This window comes from Heterodontus francisci, chromosome 8 (assembly GCF_036365525.1).
Source record: "Heterodontus francisci isolate sHetFra1 chromosome 8, sHetFra1.hap1, whole genome shotgun sequence".
Classification (NCBI taxonomy): Eukaryota; Metazoa; Chordata; class Chondrichthyes; order Heterodontiformes; family Heterodontidae; genus Heterodontus; species Heterodontus francisci.
This window is the reverse complement of record NC_090378.1, coordinates 57,658,399-57,678,901: the sequence shown is the minus strand read 5'-3', so window position 1 is coordinate 57,678,901 and position 20,503 is coordinate 57,658,399. Positions and strand designations below refer to the sequence as shown.

At 46.0% G+C, this 20,503-nt stretch overlaps 1 protein-coding gene and 1 pseudogene across 8 annotated transcripts in view; both read left to right on the top strand.

Moving 5' to 3' along the window:
• patj (PATJ crumbs cell polarity complex component) overlaps positions 1 to 20,503 on the top strand; it is a 472,630-nt gene that overhangs the window by 417,577 nt on the left and 34,550 nt on the right. For all 8 annotated transcript variants that reach the window (XM_068037182.1, XM_068037186.1, XM_068037183.1 and 5 more), the window contains 5 exons: positions 324 to 517; positions 1,762 to 1,909; positions 13,028 to 13,114; positions 15,310 to 15,421; positions 16,778 to 16,815. In XM_068037182.1, the coding sequence (XP_067893283.1) occupies positions 324 to 517; positions 1,762 to 1,909; positions 13,028 to 13,114; positions 15,310 to 15,421; positions 16,778 to 16,815 (579 nt within the window). The remainder of the gene's footprint in view (positions 1 to 323; positions 518 to 1,761; positions 1,910 to 13,027; positions 13,115 to 15,309; positions 15,422 to 16,777; positions 16,816 to 20,503) is intronic.
• Positions 8,138 to 8,246, top strand: LOC137373297 (U2 spliceosomal RNA; annotated as a pseudogene).

Here is a 20,503-nt window from a genome sequence, read left to right as displayed (position 1 = left end):
AAGTTAACTCTTCATTTACCAAAAGCTTATACAAAACATTCATATATATATATATATATATATATATATATATATATATATATATGTACATAAAATTCATATACAAAAAAAGCCAACAAAAATGACAATCCACATTTCTTCCAGAGGAGGATAGAGGGGTGAGAGAGAGAGACAGGTGAAAAAATGAGGAAAGCATTTAAAAGAACTAATTGTGCAACACAATGTCAGGGACCAGTAGCTCCCCTTGAATACTCAGTTTATTTATCTATTTAAATTTCGATCTGTGAGGAATGCCTAGAGAGATCCACTTTGCTTTTTGTTAGGTAAATGGAATTGATTTAAGGAATGCAACTCACGAAGAAGCAATCACAGCATTGAGACAGACACCACAAAAGGTGCGACTCACTGTCTTCAGGGACGAAGCACAGTACAAGGATGAGGAAAATTTAGATGTGATTTTTGCGGATCTTCAGAAAAAGGTCGGCAGGGGACTGGGCCTGAGCATTGTGGGAAAACGGTATGTAGGATTTTTTTAACGTCTCATGTTAAAAATGAACTCTACACTGTGTATATGAATGTATAATTTTCTTCAGGACAATGTGTTAGAAGCTGCTTACTATGATCAAGAAACTGCCTGCTGATAGTACTGCGTAACAGATCATTGTTGGTGGAGTGATATGTTCAATAAAAGTACCATAAGTGGAATTTTCCAGAACATAATTTTGAATCCTTTTATTAATATCATGTCCAAATGGATATTCATTCAAAATTAAATATATTATAAAGTAACAGCAGACTCAAACTGTCGAGATGATTTTCCAGTACCAGCATGAGCAGCTAGCCAGCACTGTGCAGAAGTACATCTAATCCTGTATTGACAACAGAAAATAGATAACATAGTAGTGTTAAATATAGTGAACACCTTTTGTTGCATTTTAAAAATTTCTTTACTGGTAAAGAACTTTTATAAAATATCCCACTGGAAACATACTTCATTACTGAACAGAGTTTTGACATGGTTCCTCCAAAACCATTATATTAGGGATGTAGTACAGTAGGATCTAGCCTATTTTTCTTAGTTCATATTAACCCTATAAGAATTGCATATATTGCATAAATAAACAAGGAAGTGAACTAGACGTGCTGCTTCTGGTTATTTGTTTCAGTAACATTTTAGGAACAGGCACTAGATGCATGTTTTGAAGGAGAGGGGTTTTTATTCAGCATAAGTTTTAAATAATGTTTGCTGTGGACAGTTTTGAGAAAATTGGATGTAAGTTGTTCGAATTTCTATGACTCAACCAGTAAAATAACATAGCAAAATTGTATTTGAAAAAAATGCTGGATAGGAATAGGACATTGGTTTAGACCAGGGTTATCCAACGTACGGCCCGCAGATGTAAACTGTACCGGGCCGTTCCTCATCCCCACGAGGGTTCCGTGACTAGACATGTGAAATTTCCCATCGTCGTCTTGCAGGCTGGCCTTTTTAAAAACATCGCAAGTCCGTTTCACAGCTGACAGTTGCTGACAGCGGGAACAGCCGTTCCCCAAGTTTGGACAGATTCAGGGTTTTTAAAAAGCCCGCCGGAAAACCTCGAATCTGTCTGAATCTGGGGGATGGCGGTTCCCGCTGTCAGCAACTGTGGGCTGAGGAACTGACTTCCGATGTTTTTTTTGAAAAGTATTGTATGGAGTTTTAAGTCCATGTACTTTATCAACATATCCTACGAAATCACAAGAATAACTTGACTTCAACAGGAATGGAACAGGAGTATTTATCTCAGACATTGTTAAAGGTGGGGCAGCAGAACTTGACGGGAGACTCATGCAAGGAGACCAAATCTTGTCAGTAAATGGAGAGGATGTGCGGAATGCTTCTCAGGAGACTGTGGCAACAATTCTAAAGGTAAACTTGGAATAACTGCATTAAAATCATATATTTTTAAGCCTTGGCCTTTAAGAGCACATTTTGGTCCGGGTTTTGCAGTAAAGGTAAGGGGGAGGCTATCATCGCTTACCATCATCAAAATGTAGATCAGGCAGCAATTTATGGTGACCACATATGCACTGTTAAATACAGAAATCAGGGAGTTGCTGTCTGAGATGCCCTGCTCCCCACAAGCTTGCTACAGAGACTCAGCACTGAAACACATGGAAGGCTGTGAAGTTACAGTACTTTCATGATAGATTACCAGTAAGTTCAACAGAAAAATTTATGGCTTATCCATTCCAATTTAAGTAACCTTTTAATGGTGTGATAAGTCTTATACTGGCCTGAGTTTTACATCCCCTTCCCCCCAAAAAAAGTGGGAACTGGGTGGGTTGGTGGTGGGGTGTAAAATGCAGCGGGAGACTTGGGGGGGCCCTTCCTGACCTGCTCCCGCCTCCGCCGCCACTTTATGCAGTTGGCAGTTAATGGCCACTTAAGGGCCTCTGCCCGCCACCACGGGGATTTTACCTGTGGCTGATTGGGCGGCCCAGGCCTGAGAAGCCGCCCAAAGCATGTGGCTTTCCGACAGCCTGGGGGGGATTGGTCCCTCCTAATCAAGCACCCTGTGCCCGATGGGCTACCCCAACCACCCCCAACATGCCCCCTGTCCTCCCAATCGACCACTCTTGCTTCGCCAGGACCCGACTGATCACCCCCGGCGAGGGCCCAAAAACTTACCTTTGTTCCGGGGCTCCCCGGCATCTTCCTCCCAATGTCTGGGTTGCAGTCCCAGCAGTGGGCACTGCTCCCAGCAGCTCCATTAGGTGGGACTTCCTGCCTCAATGACATGGAAGTCCCACCTCAAATTAAGTGCGGATCACAGGCCAGGTGGAGGCGGTTTCACCACAAACTTTTCAGTTGGTGGACAGCTCCCGTCCACCGAGGGAAAAATTCCACTGTCGAACAACTGCTCTGGCACTGAAAATTAACTTCTACAAGTGTAGAATCTCACTCCTTCAGATTTTAATTATTGTTGGAGATTTTAAAAAATTAAAACATTTAAATAATGTTTTTGTCTCTTTAATCTCTCTTAATTCCATTTTTGCCTCTGTTTTGCTTTCTGAACATGATTTGGCAATGAATTCACTCTTCTAACTTGCACTTCCTGGTGCAAACTCTAGTGGGGGTTAAATTGGCTAACCCACAAAAATGGGCTTGGGAATCGGAGATGTTTAACTTGCACCCTTTCATTCCATTGCAGGCAACACTTTAAATTTACATTGCCTGTTGTTTTAAATGATTGTGCAAGCAGCCCGCGCTACTCGCACTGTTCGTTGACTGCATGCATCAGCAGGGGATCCGATATCATGAGTGGCTAGTGCTACTTAAAGGCGCCTTACTATTGAAGGGGAGGAGCATTGTAGCTGTAAGAAGTGGTGGGAGTTTTTTGATAAGTGAATCAGGGCTGTGATACTTTGAGGATAGCTTCGCTATCGGGGGAAGTCGAGGTTTCTTGGTCTACGCTGGGCAGCCCAGAGTTTGTCGCACTTGTGGCAAATCTGGTCACATGGCAGCCAACTGCAGCACGGTTGTTTGCAAGAACTGCAAGGAGGAAGGCCATCAGACCAAGGACTGTAAGCAGACTAAGTGTTGCAACTTGTGCGGTGTGGCAGGCCATCTCTACAAGACCTGCCCCAAACGTTGTCTCAGCTATGCTCAGGCGGCAAGGTCCAAGGAATGGCCGGGCGAAGGTTCGACGAAGGCATCCGCTGTTCGAAAGGAGACCAGCAACCTTCTCCGCAGTGAGGAACTTCAACCTGAGAAGGAAGGGGAGGCGGCTGAAACCAACGACCCAGCACCTACCCAGCGCCCGGAAACCCCTCCTCCACAGACAGAATCAATGGAGGAGGAGGCAGCAGATGGACAAACAGGTCAGTGGCAAGTGGTCCAGAGGAAAACCACAAAGAAAAAACATCCCAAAGCCACCACCCAAACCAGTGGCAAGAGGAGGCTCTCTTCTGAATCAGACTGCAACAACTCCTCTTCACTGGACGGGGAAATGCTGGAACGACAGCCCCTTCAAAAGAGGCGGCAGAACTCCGAGATGGATGATCAAGCATCCCAGCCCCCGGGCACTGGAAGCTGTGATGGGCCCGGCGTGCCCCAACCCCAATTCCCCACACGTAACGACGTGGCCAACGCATCTCAGCTCCGGGACACCGGGAGCAAAGACACGTCTGGCGCACCTGAGCTCCGGGAGACCGGGAGCTGTGATGTTTTCGAGGAGGAACAGATGGAAGCAGCTGAGGACAACCCAATCCTCTCTGCCTACAAGACCCCCCCGATGTCACCCGAGCGGCACAAACCCTGCATGAAAAATCAGGAGGGGTTTCTGAGCCCAACCAACGTGAAACTGCTTGCGCATACGATGGGTATGCAGGAACATCCCGAAGGGGAAGGACTGGGACTAGCGAGGACAAATGGTATGGGAAGCAACAACTAATTTTTAGTAAAAAATGGGTGTAAGAATTGCTTCCATTAATGTGCGTAGCATTAAATCGACTACGCGATGTGTTTCAACCTTGGATTACCTTGCCAAGGTCAAAGCTGACCTACTGTTTCTGCAGGAGTGTGGAATACCACACCTCAGCACCTACAGGCAGTGGTCGCGATGGTGGTCCCACGGGCCATCGATCTGGTCGGGGGGTAATGACTGCCGTTCCTCCGGCCTGGGTATTCTGCTGCGGGGAGGTAACTTCACCATCTCCGAAGTTAAGGAGGTGGTGGGCGGCCGCCTCCTCGTAGCAGACGTGATGTACAACAACGCTCCGCTCCGGTTGATCAACGTGTACGCCCCGGTACAACGCAGCGAGCGGCTGACCGTCTTCCAGCAGCTCCCACTGCTGCTGGCGACGTCCAGGCCGGTCATCCTAGGCGGTGACTTCAACTGCATCATCGATGCGGCTGGACGATCCGGCAGTGTCGACAGCAAACTGGACGCTACGTCCAGATTCCTCATAGAAACAGTTAAGGATGCCAAACTGCACGACGTCTTCAGCAAACCTGCAGACGGAGCGCAGCGCAGATACACATGGTCAAGATCGGACGGGTCTGCCCGTTCCAGGATTGACTTCCTGTTTGTGTCCCGTGCTGTCACGGTCGGATCCACCGACGTCAAGCCGGTGTTCTTCTCCGACCACTGCCTCTTACTGGCCGACTGTCACTTACAGGACGACCAGCGGGTTGGCAGAGGGACGTGGAAGCTCAATGCGACACTGCTGACCCCAGAGAACGTTGAGGAACTCAAAAGGGATTACAATGGTTGGAGGACCGTGAAACCCCTCTTTGAGTCTCCAGTTCACTGGTGGGAAGCGATTAAGGAGAACATCAAGAGGTTCTTCATCCACAAAGGTGTTCAGAAGGCGAGAGAGAGACAGAGGGAACTGTCCCGACTCCAGAAAATTATGCAAAATCTACTCCGGTTGCAGTCAATGGGGGTCGAGGTCAAGGAGGACCTCCAAGAGGTGAAGAGCCAGCAGGCCTCGCTCTTTGCCAAGGAGGCCTCCAAGATCATCTTCCGGTCCAGAGTCCGCTCCATCGAGCAGGATGAGACGTGCTCGCGTTACTTCTTCCAAAAGGTACACAGAGAGAGCTCTGTTATCAGCAGCCTGAAGGAAGAAGATGGCTCGGTAACGTCTTCGCAGTCCGACATACTAAGGATCAGCAAATCCTTTTATGCTGGGCTGTATGACGCGAAGCCCACAGACAGCAGAGCCTCCCAGTCCTTCCTGTCATCTATCACGGAGGTCTTAGATGACAGCAGGAGGGAGGGACTGGACAAGCCGCTAACTCTGGACGAGCTGACAAAGGCCGTCGAGTCTTTCGAGGCGAGTAAAACTCCCGGGAGCGACGGCTTACCGGTCGAGTTGTACTCGGCCCTGTGGGACTGGGTCGGCCCGGACCTGCTGGAAGTATACGAGAGTATGCTCCTGGCCGGTAGCATGTCAGAATCCATGAGAAAAGGCATCATCACCCTCATTTACAAGCAGAAGGGGGAGAGGGTAGAAATCAGAAATTGGCGGCCCATCTCACTGCTTAATGTTGATTACAAGATTCTGTCCAAAGTCATAGCCAGTCGAGTCAAGTCTGCTCTGGAGCTGGTGATTCACCCCGATCAGACCTGTACTGTACCCGGCAGGAAGATCTCTGATAGCCTCGCGCTACTCAGGGATACGATCGCCTACGTACGGGACAGGAGGGTGGACACCTGCCTCATCAGCCTGGACCAGGAGAAGGCTTTTGACAGGATATCGCACACCTACATGATGGACGTGCTTTCCAAAATGGGGTTTGGGGAGGGAATCTGCAATTGGATCCAACTGCTCTACACAAACATCAGTAGCGCAGTCTCAATCAACGGGTGGGAATCTGAAAGTTTCCCGATCAAATCTGGAGTCAGACAGGGCTGTCCTCTTTCCCCGGTCTTGTTTGTTTGCTGTATTGAACCCTTTGCTGAGTCTATTAGGAAGGATGCGAGCATAAGAGGGGTGACAATCCCAGGCAGCGGAGGCACTCAGGTCAAAACCTCCCTGTACATGGATGACGTCGCCGTCTTCTGCTCGGATCCGCTGTCCGTGCGCAGACTGATGAGCATCTGCGACCAGTTCGAACTGGCCTCGGGAGCCAAAGTTAACCACGGCAAGAGCGAGGCCATGTTCTTTGGGAACTGGGCTGACCGATCCTTTGTCCCCTTCACCGTCAGGTCAGATTACCTGAAGGTGCTGGGGATATGGTTCGGAAGTGCCGGGGCGTGCACCAAAACATGGGAGGAGCGAGTAGCCAAGGTACGACAAAAGTTGGGCATGTGGGGGCAGCGATCTCTCTCCATTGTGGGTAAGAACCTGGTCATCAGGTGCGAGGCGCTCACGTTGTTGCTCTACGTGGCGCAGGTCTGGCCCATACCCCACTCCTGCGCCGTGGCAGTCACCCGAGCCATTTTCCGCTTCGTCTGGGGATCTAAAATGGACCGGGTCCGGAGGGACACGATGTTCAAATCTCTGGACATGGGCGGGAAAAATGTACCCAACGTGGCCCTCATCCTGATGACCACCTTCGTGTGCGGCTGCATCAAGCTATGTGTCGATCCCCAGTACGCAAACTCCAAGTGTCACTACGTGCTGAGGTTCTATCTGTCCCCGGTGTTGCGAAGGATGGGCCTGGTCACATTGCCGCGGAACGCTCCGTGCAGTTGGGACGTGCCGTACCACCTATCCTTCGTGGAGCAGTTTCTGCGGAAAAACACCTTTGACCACCGGTCCATCAGGCAGTGGTCTGCACGGAATGTCCTCAAGGCCCTACGGGAAAAGGAAACGGTGGATCCTGTCGGATGGTTCCCCGAGCAGACCGTCAAAGTCATTTGGCGGAATGCCTCATCACCAGAACTTTCAAACAAGCACCAAGACGTAGCTTGGCTGGTGGTGAGAAGGGCCCTCCCCGTCAGATCCTTCATGCACACCCGAAGTCTCGCCCCCTCCGCACAGTGCCCCCGCGTTGGCTGTGGTGGGGAAGAGACGGTCGCCCACCTCCTCCTGGAATGTGCCTTTGCAAAGCAGGTGTGGAAAGAGATGCAGTGGTTTTTGTCAAGGTTCATCCCAAGCAGCTCTGTAACACAGGAGTCTGTGCTCTACGGGCTGTTCCCAGGGACGCACACCGAGACAAACATCAACTGCTGCTGGAGGACTATCAATTCGGTGAAAGACGCCCTTTGGTCTGCCCGAAACTTGCTGGTCTTCCAGCGCAAAGAGTTGTCCACCACCGAATGTTGCAGACTGGCACATTCCAAGGTCCAGGACTACGTGCTGAGGGACGCACTAAAGCTTGGGGCAGCCGCAGCAAAGGCTCAATGGGGAAAGACCACAGTGTAAGGTTCCCCCACCAAGCTAGACTGAGGGGCTGGATCCATGGGAAACCCCTCGAACTGTATCGTTAATATTCTGAATTGCTGTAAATGTAAAACTGTAATTGACATGACAATTGAGAAACGGAAGGGTTGGGAAGAAACTCATGACAGTATTGAAGGAAACTGATCTCCCTTGCAATGTTTGTATTTTTTGGTGCTGTTTGGAAACTGTTTGGCAATGTAATTTTTACAGATTTTTATGAATAAAGTATATTTTGGAAATAAAAAAAAAAAAACTTTGAGGAATGGCTTCTCGGCCTTTTGGCTAAGATCAAGTGTAGTATCTGTTCTTATCAGTGCTTACTTGGTTGAGAAGAAACCATGATCATTGCCTTTTGATCCTGGGGAAGCTTTGAGTAAAATGGCTACAACCAATCTTCAAGCTTCGGGCCAGGGAGTGCGCAACACTGTTCGAGTGGTCGTGAAGGACAAGGAAGGAGATGCACCGGTCGATCGCACCTTCTTCATCAAGAAAATTCTCTTCGATTGCTGCGGATTTCAAGCGACGGACGTCTTCTGCCTGCAGGATTTCCCCAGCAGTGGCTACTTCGACGTGACGTTCCGGAACGTGGCGGGATGCATCAAGTTCCTGAAGGCGTTCAAGGAGAAAGGGGACCGGGCGCCACTGTTGATCCTCGCAGCGGAGCCGCTCTTCACGCTTCCGTCACAACGGGACCGGGTGGTGACGATTCACCTCTACAACCCCCATGTTCCGGTGGTGGATGTACTCACCTTTCTCGCCAGGTACGTCGAGGTGGCCGGCAGCAGCACTGATGTCAAGGACCCCTTTGGGATTTGGACCAGCAAGCGGCAGGTCAAGGTGACCTTGAAGGTCGATCCCAGTGGAGCCATCATCCACCCTCCCTCCAGCTTCGCTATCGGGGGAAGTCGAGGCTTCTTGGTCTACGCTGGGCAGCCCAGAGTTTGCCGCACCTGTAGCAAATCTGGTCACGTGGCAGCCAACTGCAGCACAGTTGTTTGCAAGAACTGCAAGGAGGAAGGCCATCAGACCAAGGACTGTAAGCAGACTAAGTGTTGCAACTTGTGCGGTGCGGCAGGCCATCTCTACAAAACCTGCCCCAAACGCTGCCTCAGTTATGCTCAGGCGGCAAGGTCCAAGGAAAGGCCGGGAGAAGGTTTGACGAAGGCGTCCGGTGTTCGAAAGGAGACCAGCAACTTTCTCCGCAGTGAGGAACTTCAACCTGAGAAGGAGAAGGAAGGGGAGACAGCTGAAACCAGCGACCCAGCACCTACCCTGCGCTCCGAAACCCCTCCTCCACAGACAGAATCAATGGAGGAGGAGGCAGCAGATGGACAAACAGGTCAGTGGCAAGTGGTCCAGAGGAAAACCACAAAGAAAAAACATCCCAAAGCGGAACAGGCCACCACCCAAACCAGTGGCAAGAGGAGGCTGTCTTCTGAATCAGGCTGCAACAACTCCTCTTCACTGGACGGGGGAATGCTGGAACGACAGCCCCTTCAAAAGAGGTGGCAGAACTCCAAGGAGATGGAAGATAAAGCATCCGGGCACTGGAAGCTGTGATGGGCCCGGTGTGCCCCAACCCCAAAGCGCCACACGTAACGACGTGGCCAACGCGTCTCAGCTCCGGGAAGCTGGGAGCAATGAGGTTTTCGAGGAGGAACAGATTGGAAGCAGCTGAGGACAACCCAATCCTCTCTGCCTACAAGACCCCCCCGATGTCACCCCAGTGGAACAAACCCTGCATGAAAAACCAGGAGGGGTTTCTGAGCCCAACTATTGTGAAACAGCTTGCTCACACGATGGGTATGCAGGAACATCCTGAAGGACTGGGACTAGCAAGGACAAATGGCATGGGAAGCAACAACTAACGTTAAAAAATGGGTGTAAGAATTGCTTCCATTAATGTGCGTAGCATTAAATCTACTACGCGATGTGTTTCAACCTTGGATTACCTTGCCAAGGTCAAAGCTGACCTGGCAGTGGTCGCGATGGTGGTCCCACGGGCCATCGATCTGGTCGGGGGGTAATGATTGCCGTTCCTCCGGCCTGGGTATTCTGCTATGGGGAGGTAACATCACCATCTCCGAAGTTAAGGAGGTGGTGGGCGGTCGCCTCCTCGTAGCAGATATGATGTACAACAACACTCCGCTCCGGTTGATCAATGTGTACGCCCCGGTACAACGCAGCGAGCGGCTGACCGTCTTCCAGCAGCTCCCACTGCTGCTGGCGACGTCCAGGCCGGTCATCCTAGGCGGTGACTTCAACTGCATCATCGATGCGGCTGGACGATCCGGCAGTGACGCCAGCAAACTGGACGCTACGTCCAGATTCCTAATAGAAACAGTTAAAGATGCCAAACTGCACGACGTCTTCAAACCTGCAGACGGAGCGCAGCGCAGATACACATGGTCAAGATCGGATGGGTCTGCCCGTTCCAGGATTGACTTCCTGTTTGTGTCCCGTGCTGTCACGGTCGGATCCACCGACGTCAAGCCGGTGTTCTTCTCCGACCGCTGCCTCTTACTGGCCGACTGTCACTTACAGGACGACCAGCGGGTTGGCAGAGGGACGTGGAAGCTCAATGCTACACTGCTGACCCCAGAGAACGTTGAGGAACTCAAAAGGGATTACAAAGGTTGGAGGACCGTGAAACCCCTCTTTGAGTCTCCAGTTCACTGGTGGGAAGCGATTAAGGAGAATATCAATTTTGTGTGCTGTAAATGTAAAAATGTAAATGGCATGACAATGAATTGGAAGGGTTGTGAGGCAACTCATAATTGTATAGAAGGAAACTGATCACCTTTGCACTGTTTGTATTTTTTGACTTGATGCTGTTTTAAACTGTTTGGGAATGTAATTTTTACAGATTTTTATGAATAAAGTATATTATGGAAAAAAAAACTTTAAGGAATGGCTGAACATGAGAGAGAGCACGCACCCAAGTTTAACGATCCGACGTGTAGTCAAGTTGAGTGAGTTCATCATAGAGTCAGAGTCATACAGCACAGAAACAGCCCCTTCGGCCCATCATTTCTCTGCCGGCCATCAAGCACCTAACTATTCTAGTCCCATTTTCCAGCACTTGGCCAGTAGCCTTGTATGCTATGGCGTTTCAAGTTCTCATCTAAATACTTCTAAATGTTGTGAGGGTTCCTGCCTCTACCACCCCTTCAGGCAGTGAATTCCAACCACCCTTTGGATGAAAAAATGTTTCCTCAAATCCCCTCTAAACCTCCTGCCTCTTATCTTAAATCAATGCCCCCTGGTTATTGACCCCTCCGCTAAGGGAAAAAGTCTCTTCCTATCTAACCTATCAATGCCCCTCATAATGTTGTATACCTCAATCATGTCCCCCCTCATCCTTCTCTGTTCTAAGGAAAACAACCTTAGCCTGTTCAGTCTCTCTTCATAGCTGAAATGCTCCAGCCCAGACAGCATCCTGGTGAATCTCCTCTGCACCCTCTCCAGTGCAATCACATCCTTCCTATAGTGTGGTGCCCAGAACTGTGCACAGTACTCCAGCTGTGGCCTAACTAGCATTTTATACAGCTCCATCATAACCTCCCTGCACTTATATTCTATGCCTCTGGTAATACAGGCAAGTATCCCATATGGCTTCCTAACCACCTTATCTACCTGTGCTGCTGCCTTCAGTGATCTATGGACAAGTACACCAAGGTCCCTGTGACACTCTGGACTTCCTAGGGTCCTACCATTCATTGAATATTCCCTTGCCTTGTTAGTCCTCCCAAAATGCATCACCTCCCACTTCTCAGGATTAAATTCCATTTGCCACTGCTCTGCCCATCTTACCAGCCCATCTATATCATCCTGTAACCCTCATTCCTACCATCTGCATCACGAGCCTCATCCACTGCTCAATTCACTACTACCCAATCACCCACCTACCAACAATCTCTATTAAACAGTACTCAACCCTTCAATTTATATGCTTTACCTCACCTTCGTACACTTAGTATTGTTGAAGTCATCACAGCTCACAGCTTGGACACACTGACAGTTATTCAACCATGACAGCTATCTTGCCCTGAGGTTACAGTTGTGGCTGCAGCAGCTGGCAGATTTCAGTAGCAATCTCTTGTGAAACAAAAACATCTTGAGCATTGGTGCTCGCTGAAGCTGAGGCAAGAGAATTTCTCCCTAAAGTCCCTTGGTGGATATGACCTCCTGCTAAGAGGCCTTCTCCCCCTCCTCCCTTTCCCTCTTCTACCAGCTTGCCCCGTTCTGCTTGGCTGCTGTTCATTTTCCCAGTGCGTCAGCAACAACCAGACCACTCCCTTTAAACTATTCAATCTTTAGCCAAGTATAGGAAAGCTCCAAAAATGTGAACAATAGCACCAGCAGCTGGAAGAAATAATGTTGCAACTAAGCTGAAAGTAGTTCATGATCCCTTTAAATAGCACTATTTGGGGAGGTTTTTTCACTTTGTTTAACATTGTTTTCAGCTGTATGAGGTTACGGCAGGGCTGGAGTGTGCAGTTACAAAATGGCAACGCAGGTGTCACTGCACATGGATTTTGGTCATGATCTGACTACTGTCAGCTTTCGTTGGGTGTGGGCATGCAACCCCTCTATGAAGATGTTGTCCTGTGCAGCTCCCATTGGAAGTGTGCACACGCATCTCAGACCCCATTTTTGAGCTTTAGGTGACCACACAGTGTCTAAAAAAACAGGTGCTACACAGCCCAGTTAACACCCTGTGTCTCTTAGAAAACTGGTTCAGGCATTATGCAGTTGCTTGCCCTGTTCACATTGGTCCCAGATCACCTGCAGAGGGCACTGGACCAAAATTACTTCCTAATCACATCAATTTTCAGTTAAAAAACTCATAGGTCTGTGAGCATGTGTAAGTGTAATGAATAACCTATCCCATTTGTTCACTGCTGGCTGAGAAATCCAGGCCATTGGAAATACTTGTACACACTGCACCATTTTCTAACCATTCAGGGTCATGGAAAATCATCCATTCGAAATTAGAATTTCCAACATGTGGACTTAGTACACAAGACAGCCTAATAAAAGTGTGAAAAGAGAACATTATCACATAAACATTTTCTTTCAGTTAAATTTATAGCTCATATTAACTGTTTTGGATTTCTTTATCCTTCAAAAATGTTGTTCTTTTCTTCAGTGTGCCCAAGGATTGGTTCAGTTGGAGGTTGGTCGCCTGAAGGCAGGGTCATGGGTTTCATCAAGGAGAATATCACAAGGCAGTCAGGTCAGGATCTTTTGTTCTATAAACACCATAGTCTATTTCCTGATGGGATTTGCTGCAAGTTATTCATAATTTCCCAACTTTGTATAACACTAATGATATTTTAATTGAAATAATACTTGTCAGATAACAATCTTGCTGTTCATTGGATTACAAAAATACAATGTAATTAAATGGTATAAAAGAGTTACTGAACCAGACTAATGTGCCCCCTTATGTCAAGTGACACATGAACAGATTTGGAAGCAGGTCATCTGTCTCACCACAACTGGGCAATATTTGGCAGTGACCTAAAACATATAGCTTCAACATCACTTTTAATAATCTGTAGTTACTCCACCGTACTCTAGACCTGGAAGAGCATATTGATATGCCTCACCATCTCCCTCCATTCATCTCAGCCAATGTGGGTGTGCCTTCACCATTAATGTATGCAACCCAGTTTACCCAGGATTGCAAAATCAGAGTTATATTGTCATCTTTAACTTTAAAAGCTTTGCTTCCACTGACATCAGACCTTCTCAAGGAGAAAATATACTTACTGCACATTCTCACAGCGCCATATAATTTTGTATCTAAATTTTTAGAATCTGTTTATTAAGAAGATACTTGACATTTTAAAAGCAATAATTTTCAGTTAATGTATATAAAAGGTAACAACAACCAAATGTGTTTGATAAAATGTTTATTTTGTGAACTTGGAAAGTATCAAATATCAAAGCTGTGAAAAAGCAACCATTACCTGTGGCATCAAAATATTACATTGATAGATCAACAAAGAAAAGTCAGAATGATGAGCTATTTAACAGAACTGCAAGACTTAAATTACTCTGGGCATTTGGATGAAGTCAACAACAATAACAACTTATATTTATATAGTGCCTTTAACGTAATAAAACATCCCAAGGCACTTTACAAGAGTATTATAAAACAAAGTATAACTCCAAGCTACAAAAGGAGATATTGGGTGAGATGACCAAAGCTTGGTCTAAGAGGTAGGTTTTAAGGAGTGTCTGACAAGAGGAAAGCAAGTTGGAGAGGCAGAGAGGTGTAGGGAGGGTATTTCAGAGCTTTGAGCCGAGGTAACTGAAGGCGTGGCTACCAATGGTGGTGCGATTAAAATCAGGGATGTATTAGAGGAGCAGAGATATCTTGGAGGATTGTGGGGTTGGAAGAGATTCCAAAGATAGGGAGGGGCAAGGCCATGGAGGGATTTGAAAACAAGGATGACAAAAACTAGCCACTGTGATTATTTTTTTAAAATCATTAATTTTCCAATTTCAGTAATTATTGCATGTATTGCACTTGAGAAAGGAGGACTTGAGATATGTTGTATCCAATTGTAGTCCCTGTGAAAATATACATAGAGGTGGTAAAAATTACATATCTTAATTATCATATGCTCTGTTGGATAGTTTCTACAGTGTTGTCTTGTAAAAAAAGAATGCAGCAAATCAATCTACACCTCAAAGGGGAAGGTAAATGGTGAGTTCTGAGAAAGGTTTACACCCAAAATATTAAGCTGTATCTTTCTTTCAGATGATAATTAACCCTCTGAATTTCCAGCATTTACTGATTTTATTTCTGACTGGCATTTGTTTTTTTCCTCTATCGCCAGTCCCTTAACTTTCATTCCCTTATGGACATGAATCACGATGGGGGTGGCAGTGGGTGGTTGGGGAGGAGAGATAGAAGGAAATGACAATGATGGTAACTGTTAATCCAGAAATATATGTTGATCCCCAAGTCCAGCAACTACATCTTGCTAACATGAGCACAGTACAGTTTGACTTGTCATATAGGACTGGAAGTAATGCCCTTTAGGGAAGGAAATCTGCCGTCCTTACCTAGTCTGGCCTACATGTGACTCCAGACTCACAGCAATGTGGTTGACCTTTAAATGCATTCTGAAACTGCCTAGCAAGCCACTCAGTTCAAGGGCAATTAGGGATGGGCAATAATTGCTGGCCTAGCCAGCGACGCCCACATCACACAAAAAATGAGTTTTTAAAAAAAAAACTCTACCTTCACCGCTCAGCACCTAGTAAACAGCCCCAAAAATTGGGCTAAAGCCATAGACTCAGTCAAGTATGCATTTAATTTCAATTGACACTGCCTTTTGCCTTCATATCTAATTGCCTTCTCCTTTTAAATTGGATAACCTTGGTTAATTAGAGTTTCTTTTGTTTCTAAACTAGATGAGCCAAGTAAGTGCTATCAGTAATCCTCCAACTTTTGGAGCTGCTTTGACCACTTCACAAAACGCTTCTGGCGGCAAGAGTTCAGCTGACGCCTCACAAAGGAACTCAGGTAAAATGTCAGAATTGGATGAATGATATATCCTGAATTTCTTTACCTGTACCCTTTCCAGACATAGGGCTTTGGCCATGTTGGGATAATGAGAACATTCACCACCTGGGCAGGTTCTAGACTAGGTGGGTAATCCATTCTGCCAAATTACCGTCCTGATGGGTGAAGGTGAAAATGATTGCATTGGTTCTTCTGTATTTTCCACTATGAAGTTAAATCTTCAATAGAAAGCATAGATCCCAAAACCTTGTTTTCTTCTGTTCTGTTATTTTAAAGTTTGTATCCTGATGTTTGATTCTTAAGCAGTAACTAAATTCCGCAAACACTCGAAGAAGGTGAAAATGAATTAACTTTAACAGTGCATCTATAAATGTAATTGTTTGTGCAAATGCAGCTGATTGAACGGAGCTATTTAAACATAAAACAAAAATGAATAAGGGTTATTCAGCCGACAATCATTCCACAAAATATGTATAATCTATTTCATCATGCGCTCTTGAGGCAAAGTCCTGTACAAATATCCCTCAATGTAATCTAACAAAGCTTCACAAACATTCATATTTAGCTATTCCCTAGTGAACTGTAGCCTGCTGCCTTTCATATGCAAAAGTCAATCAGATTTATAGTGGATCAGCCAAAGTAAATGCAATATACTCCATAGTTAAAATAAGCTGCAACAATGAAAGTATTAGGCTGCTCCAGTGACTCTGAATTTATCCATTGAATAGGAGAGTGATAGATACCAGGAACGTCCCAGATTCAATCCCCGTCCTTGCTAAAATACCTGATCAACTGGGATTAGTACAAGTGCTATAACCGCTTTCATTGCAGCTCGTTCACCAAGTTTAGGGAGGGGGAAATCAGTCATTCTTATTCATCGCTATCCAACTACTGGAAGTGCTTGCATAAGAACAGGATTGGGCTCTCCTGTAATGGTTGATATGGTTGAATAGTCTGCCTACTCACACATTAATAACGATCTTCAGAAGAAGATGGGAGAGCAGAAAATGAGTGAGAAAAAATATAAATATTTTATATAAGTACTGGATTGCTTCAACACTGAAACTGTCATGAATAAGGTCTACTTATTCTCTGCTTTGCAGTAGTCCAGCAATATATTTTAATGCCAGCAAGAAAGGTAATGTGATTGCACTTTGTATAAAGTGTTGCACAACAGCAATACCCAGCCATTATAAAAGTTTGGAATTATAACCTTTCTGTTCAACACAGTTTTGAATGTTATTTTGTAGCTCCTCAACATTTGGAAAAAGTTAATTAATTTAGCATCAGTGTCAGTCAATAAAATAAGACAAATACTACCTAATAATGAGTTTGGTATCATTTTGATTCTTTTAGGTTCAGATACAGGACTGAGAATTGTGGAAATAACAAGGGTAAGTGCAATTTATTAATTAAAGTATGTAGGCAATGATTCATTGTCATCAAAATAAAATTTTCCTTTAGATATAAAATAACTAAAGCAAAACAGCGCCTAAAGACTTAGCCATTAGGCGCAGTGTTAGAGTTATAGTAACATCAACAACTTGTATTTATATAGCATCTTTAACTTAAAATATCCCAAGGCATTTTGCAGGAGTGTTGCAAAGCAAAAATAGACATTGAATCACATGAGGCGATATTAGAGCAAATGGCGAAAAGCTTGGTCAAAGAAGTAGATTTTAGGAGCGTTTTAAGGGAAGAAAGGGAGGTAAAGACTAAAGAGGTGGAGAAGGAGGGAATTCCAGAGCTTAGGGCCTAGGCATCTGAAAGTACAGCCAATTTCACGTTCTGTGAAATAAACCATTTCACCATGAAGTTGAATATTATAGTAGATCTTACAAATGCAAACTATGAGTACTCCTGTATTCAAGAAAAGTTTTACATGAGATCATTAACTCCCAGCTGAGGATCATGATGACTTGTAAAACAACAACTTGCATTCAATAGTACTTTCAACGCAGGAAAACGTCTCAAGGTCTTCACAGAGGAAAAGAGGCACTGAAGCAAAGGAGAGATTAGCAAGAGTGATCAAAGCTCAGTCAAAGAGGTGGGTCTTAAGGGGGATCTTAAAGGAGGGGATGGAGTGGATTAGGAATGGAATGCCAGAGAGTGAGATGGAGGCAGCTGAAGGAATGACCAGTGCTGTGGTGAAGGGAAGGGGAATTGCACAAGAGGTAGGAATAAGAGCAATGAAGATTCATGGAGTAGGGAAGGGCTGGATGCAGGGCTGGAGAGGGTTCTGAAAATAGGGAAGGGTGGAACCATGCAGCAATATAAAGTCCAAGGGCACAAAACTTAAATTTGAGGCATTGGAAACAGAATGGTTAGTGAAAGTGATGGACTACTGAGATTTGGGGCTGGATTTTGTCCGTGCAAAAAATGGCGGCCATGCCGCTGTGATTACGCAGCAGGCAGCCACACCCCACCCTTCAATCATGTAGTGGGGGTGGCAATGGCGACGGCGGTTACGGCATCACCTGATGCTGGAGCAGGTGCTGGCGCCATTTTTAAAAGACTGCCAGCTCTTCAAACAGCTCAAAATAATGCAGAGTTGATGCTTCCCCCCCCCCCCATACACTAAATAATGCAGAGTTGACCCCTACCCCCCCATACACTAGATAATGCAGAGTTGACCCTTCCCCCCATATACTAAATAATGCAAAGTTGACCCCTTCTCTCCGCCCCCCCCCCCCACCCCATACACTAAATAGTGCAGAGTTGAGCTTCCCCCTCTCCCCTACACTATATAATGCAGAGTAGACCCTTTCCACACCTTGGTGGCACCAGCTTCTGGACGCAAAAGTGAAGATATGTGAGTGTCGCATGACATGTTCAAGATTGGGAACTGAAGGTAAGATCATGGGGAATTAGATTTAAATTTATGCAGAAAGATATTTTAAATTGTCATGCTAGCCCTCCACCTGCCAAGAATGAAGCACATCAATTTTGTCATGAACATTGATTTTTAACTTGTTGGAGCGAGGAAATGACTTGTTAAACAGATCAGCCGCAGCCGAAAAAAACATTTACATATGAACAGATATGGAAGGTGAGGAAGCGCATTTCAGGGCCTGCTAAGGAGGATACAATCAACAAGGGCCAGGACTGATTAGACCAGCTAGTCACATGACTACCTGGCTGTTCCACGGTTTTCTTTTGAACTGGCCACAGAGAGTTTGAACTCAGAGTGTCTGTTTGCTCCTGGACTGAGAAGATCTCTCCTGTCTGTTTCCATCTCTTTCTCACAAGCCTCTGAATCCACTGAAGACACATGAACCCCAAGAGAGAAAAGTCTCCTACAGCGAACAAGGTTTAAGAAGAACACTGGCCCCAACAAAAAGCAAGATCTGCCGACAATCAAGGACTCTACAGTGAGCTCAAAGAACCGTAACAAAAGCTCTTCAGATATTGCCTCAAACTTTTCCACTTTATTTTTCTTCTCTTTTCTGTCTCTATTTGCATGTGTGTATCGCGTATGTGTGCTCGTGGGCAAGTCGTGTATCTGTAGGCATTAACCAAATGAGAGTTTAAGTTTAATAAATTTCAACTTTTCTTCTTTAAACCTAAGAAAGCCTGTTTGTGCTGGTGGTGAACAAGGATTCACCAAGGGGGAGCTAAAAACACGGTGTGTTTAAAATTAAACCCTGTTATGGAAAGACCAGGTGAAGGCTGAGAGGGACCCCTAGACACCTTTGTCACCTGGTCATAACAAAATATGCAAAGTAGGGTCCTGTCACAGAGCAGCAGAGGTGCCGCCACGAAGCCTTGCCACCGCCGGGAAGATTGGGCCCGGCAATCCTGGCGTCAGGCTCCATGGCTGCCGCTCCGAAACCCAATGTTGGGCAAGGAACAAAATCCAGCCCTTGGTGTGGGATAGGATGCAAGCAGCAGATTTTTAGAACTGGACTTTGTAGAATGGAGGCCTCCAAGGCGAACATTGCAGTAATCAAGTTTGGAGCTGACAACGACATGTATAAAGGTTTCAGCAGCCAATAAGGTGAGTTTGGGGAAAGCAGGTGATGTTACAGAGGGGACCTGTGCTGGTAATTCCTTCACTTCCTCCCTGTGATTGAAGTCTTTGCTGCATCTCTGCTACCTTTCTGCCATTTGACTTTTCAGTTGGCATTTCTGCAGCTGAAATTCATCCTCTTTGCAGATGCTAACTCACCTGCTGTGCATTATCATCATTTTCAGTTTTTCCTCACACGTTATCTTGTTTTCTCTTGCTGGAGGTGGACTACCTTGGAATTCATAGTGGCAGTGAAAATCCCATATGTAAATTTTAGGGCCTGTTGCTTTCACTTGCACTGTGAATCCAGGAATAACTATTGTTTGAAGGAAGGCAGGGAAAAAGAGAAAAGGAAGAGAGAAGGTGCAAAAAGGGTACATAACTGCAACTTTCTGCAGCCATGTGGCAGGACTTAGTTTGCTGTTTATCACATTTTTGGCCACAAGTATACAGCTCAATAATGTGTCTCATGGTCAGCAGAGAAAAAAATTGAAGCATTGATCTGAAGCTGGATACTTCTTATTGCAGCAGCCAGATGTGGTAAGTTTTGAAATCAGTGTCACTAGAAAATGGATTTGTGTTGAAAAGTGCAGATAAGAAACCACATTAGATCATACCTTAAAAAGGACAGCAATGTAGTTGTCTTCACTCAAAATATAGTCCAGTGGACTCTTGCAGCCAAACCTATTATTTTTCACCTACACCAGGTAAATTGTAAAACAGAAGTTATGCTTTGAATCTTAGGCTGGGATTTTACGTCGGGGCAGAGTTCCCGCCCACCTGCTTAAAGAACACAAGAACTAGGAGCAGGAGTAGGCAATTCAGCCCCTCGAGCCTGCTCCGCCATTCAATACAATCATGGCTGATCTCATCTCGGCCTCAAGTCCACTTTCCTGCCCGTCCTCCATAACCCTTCAACCCATTACTAATTAAAAATCTGTCTATCTCCTCCTAAAATTTACTCAATGTCCCGGCATCCACTGTACTCTGGGGTAGTGAATTCCATAGACTCACAACCCTTTGAGAGAAGTAATTTCTCCTCTTCTCTGTTTTAAATCTGCTATCCCTTATCC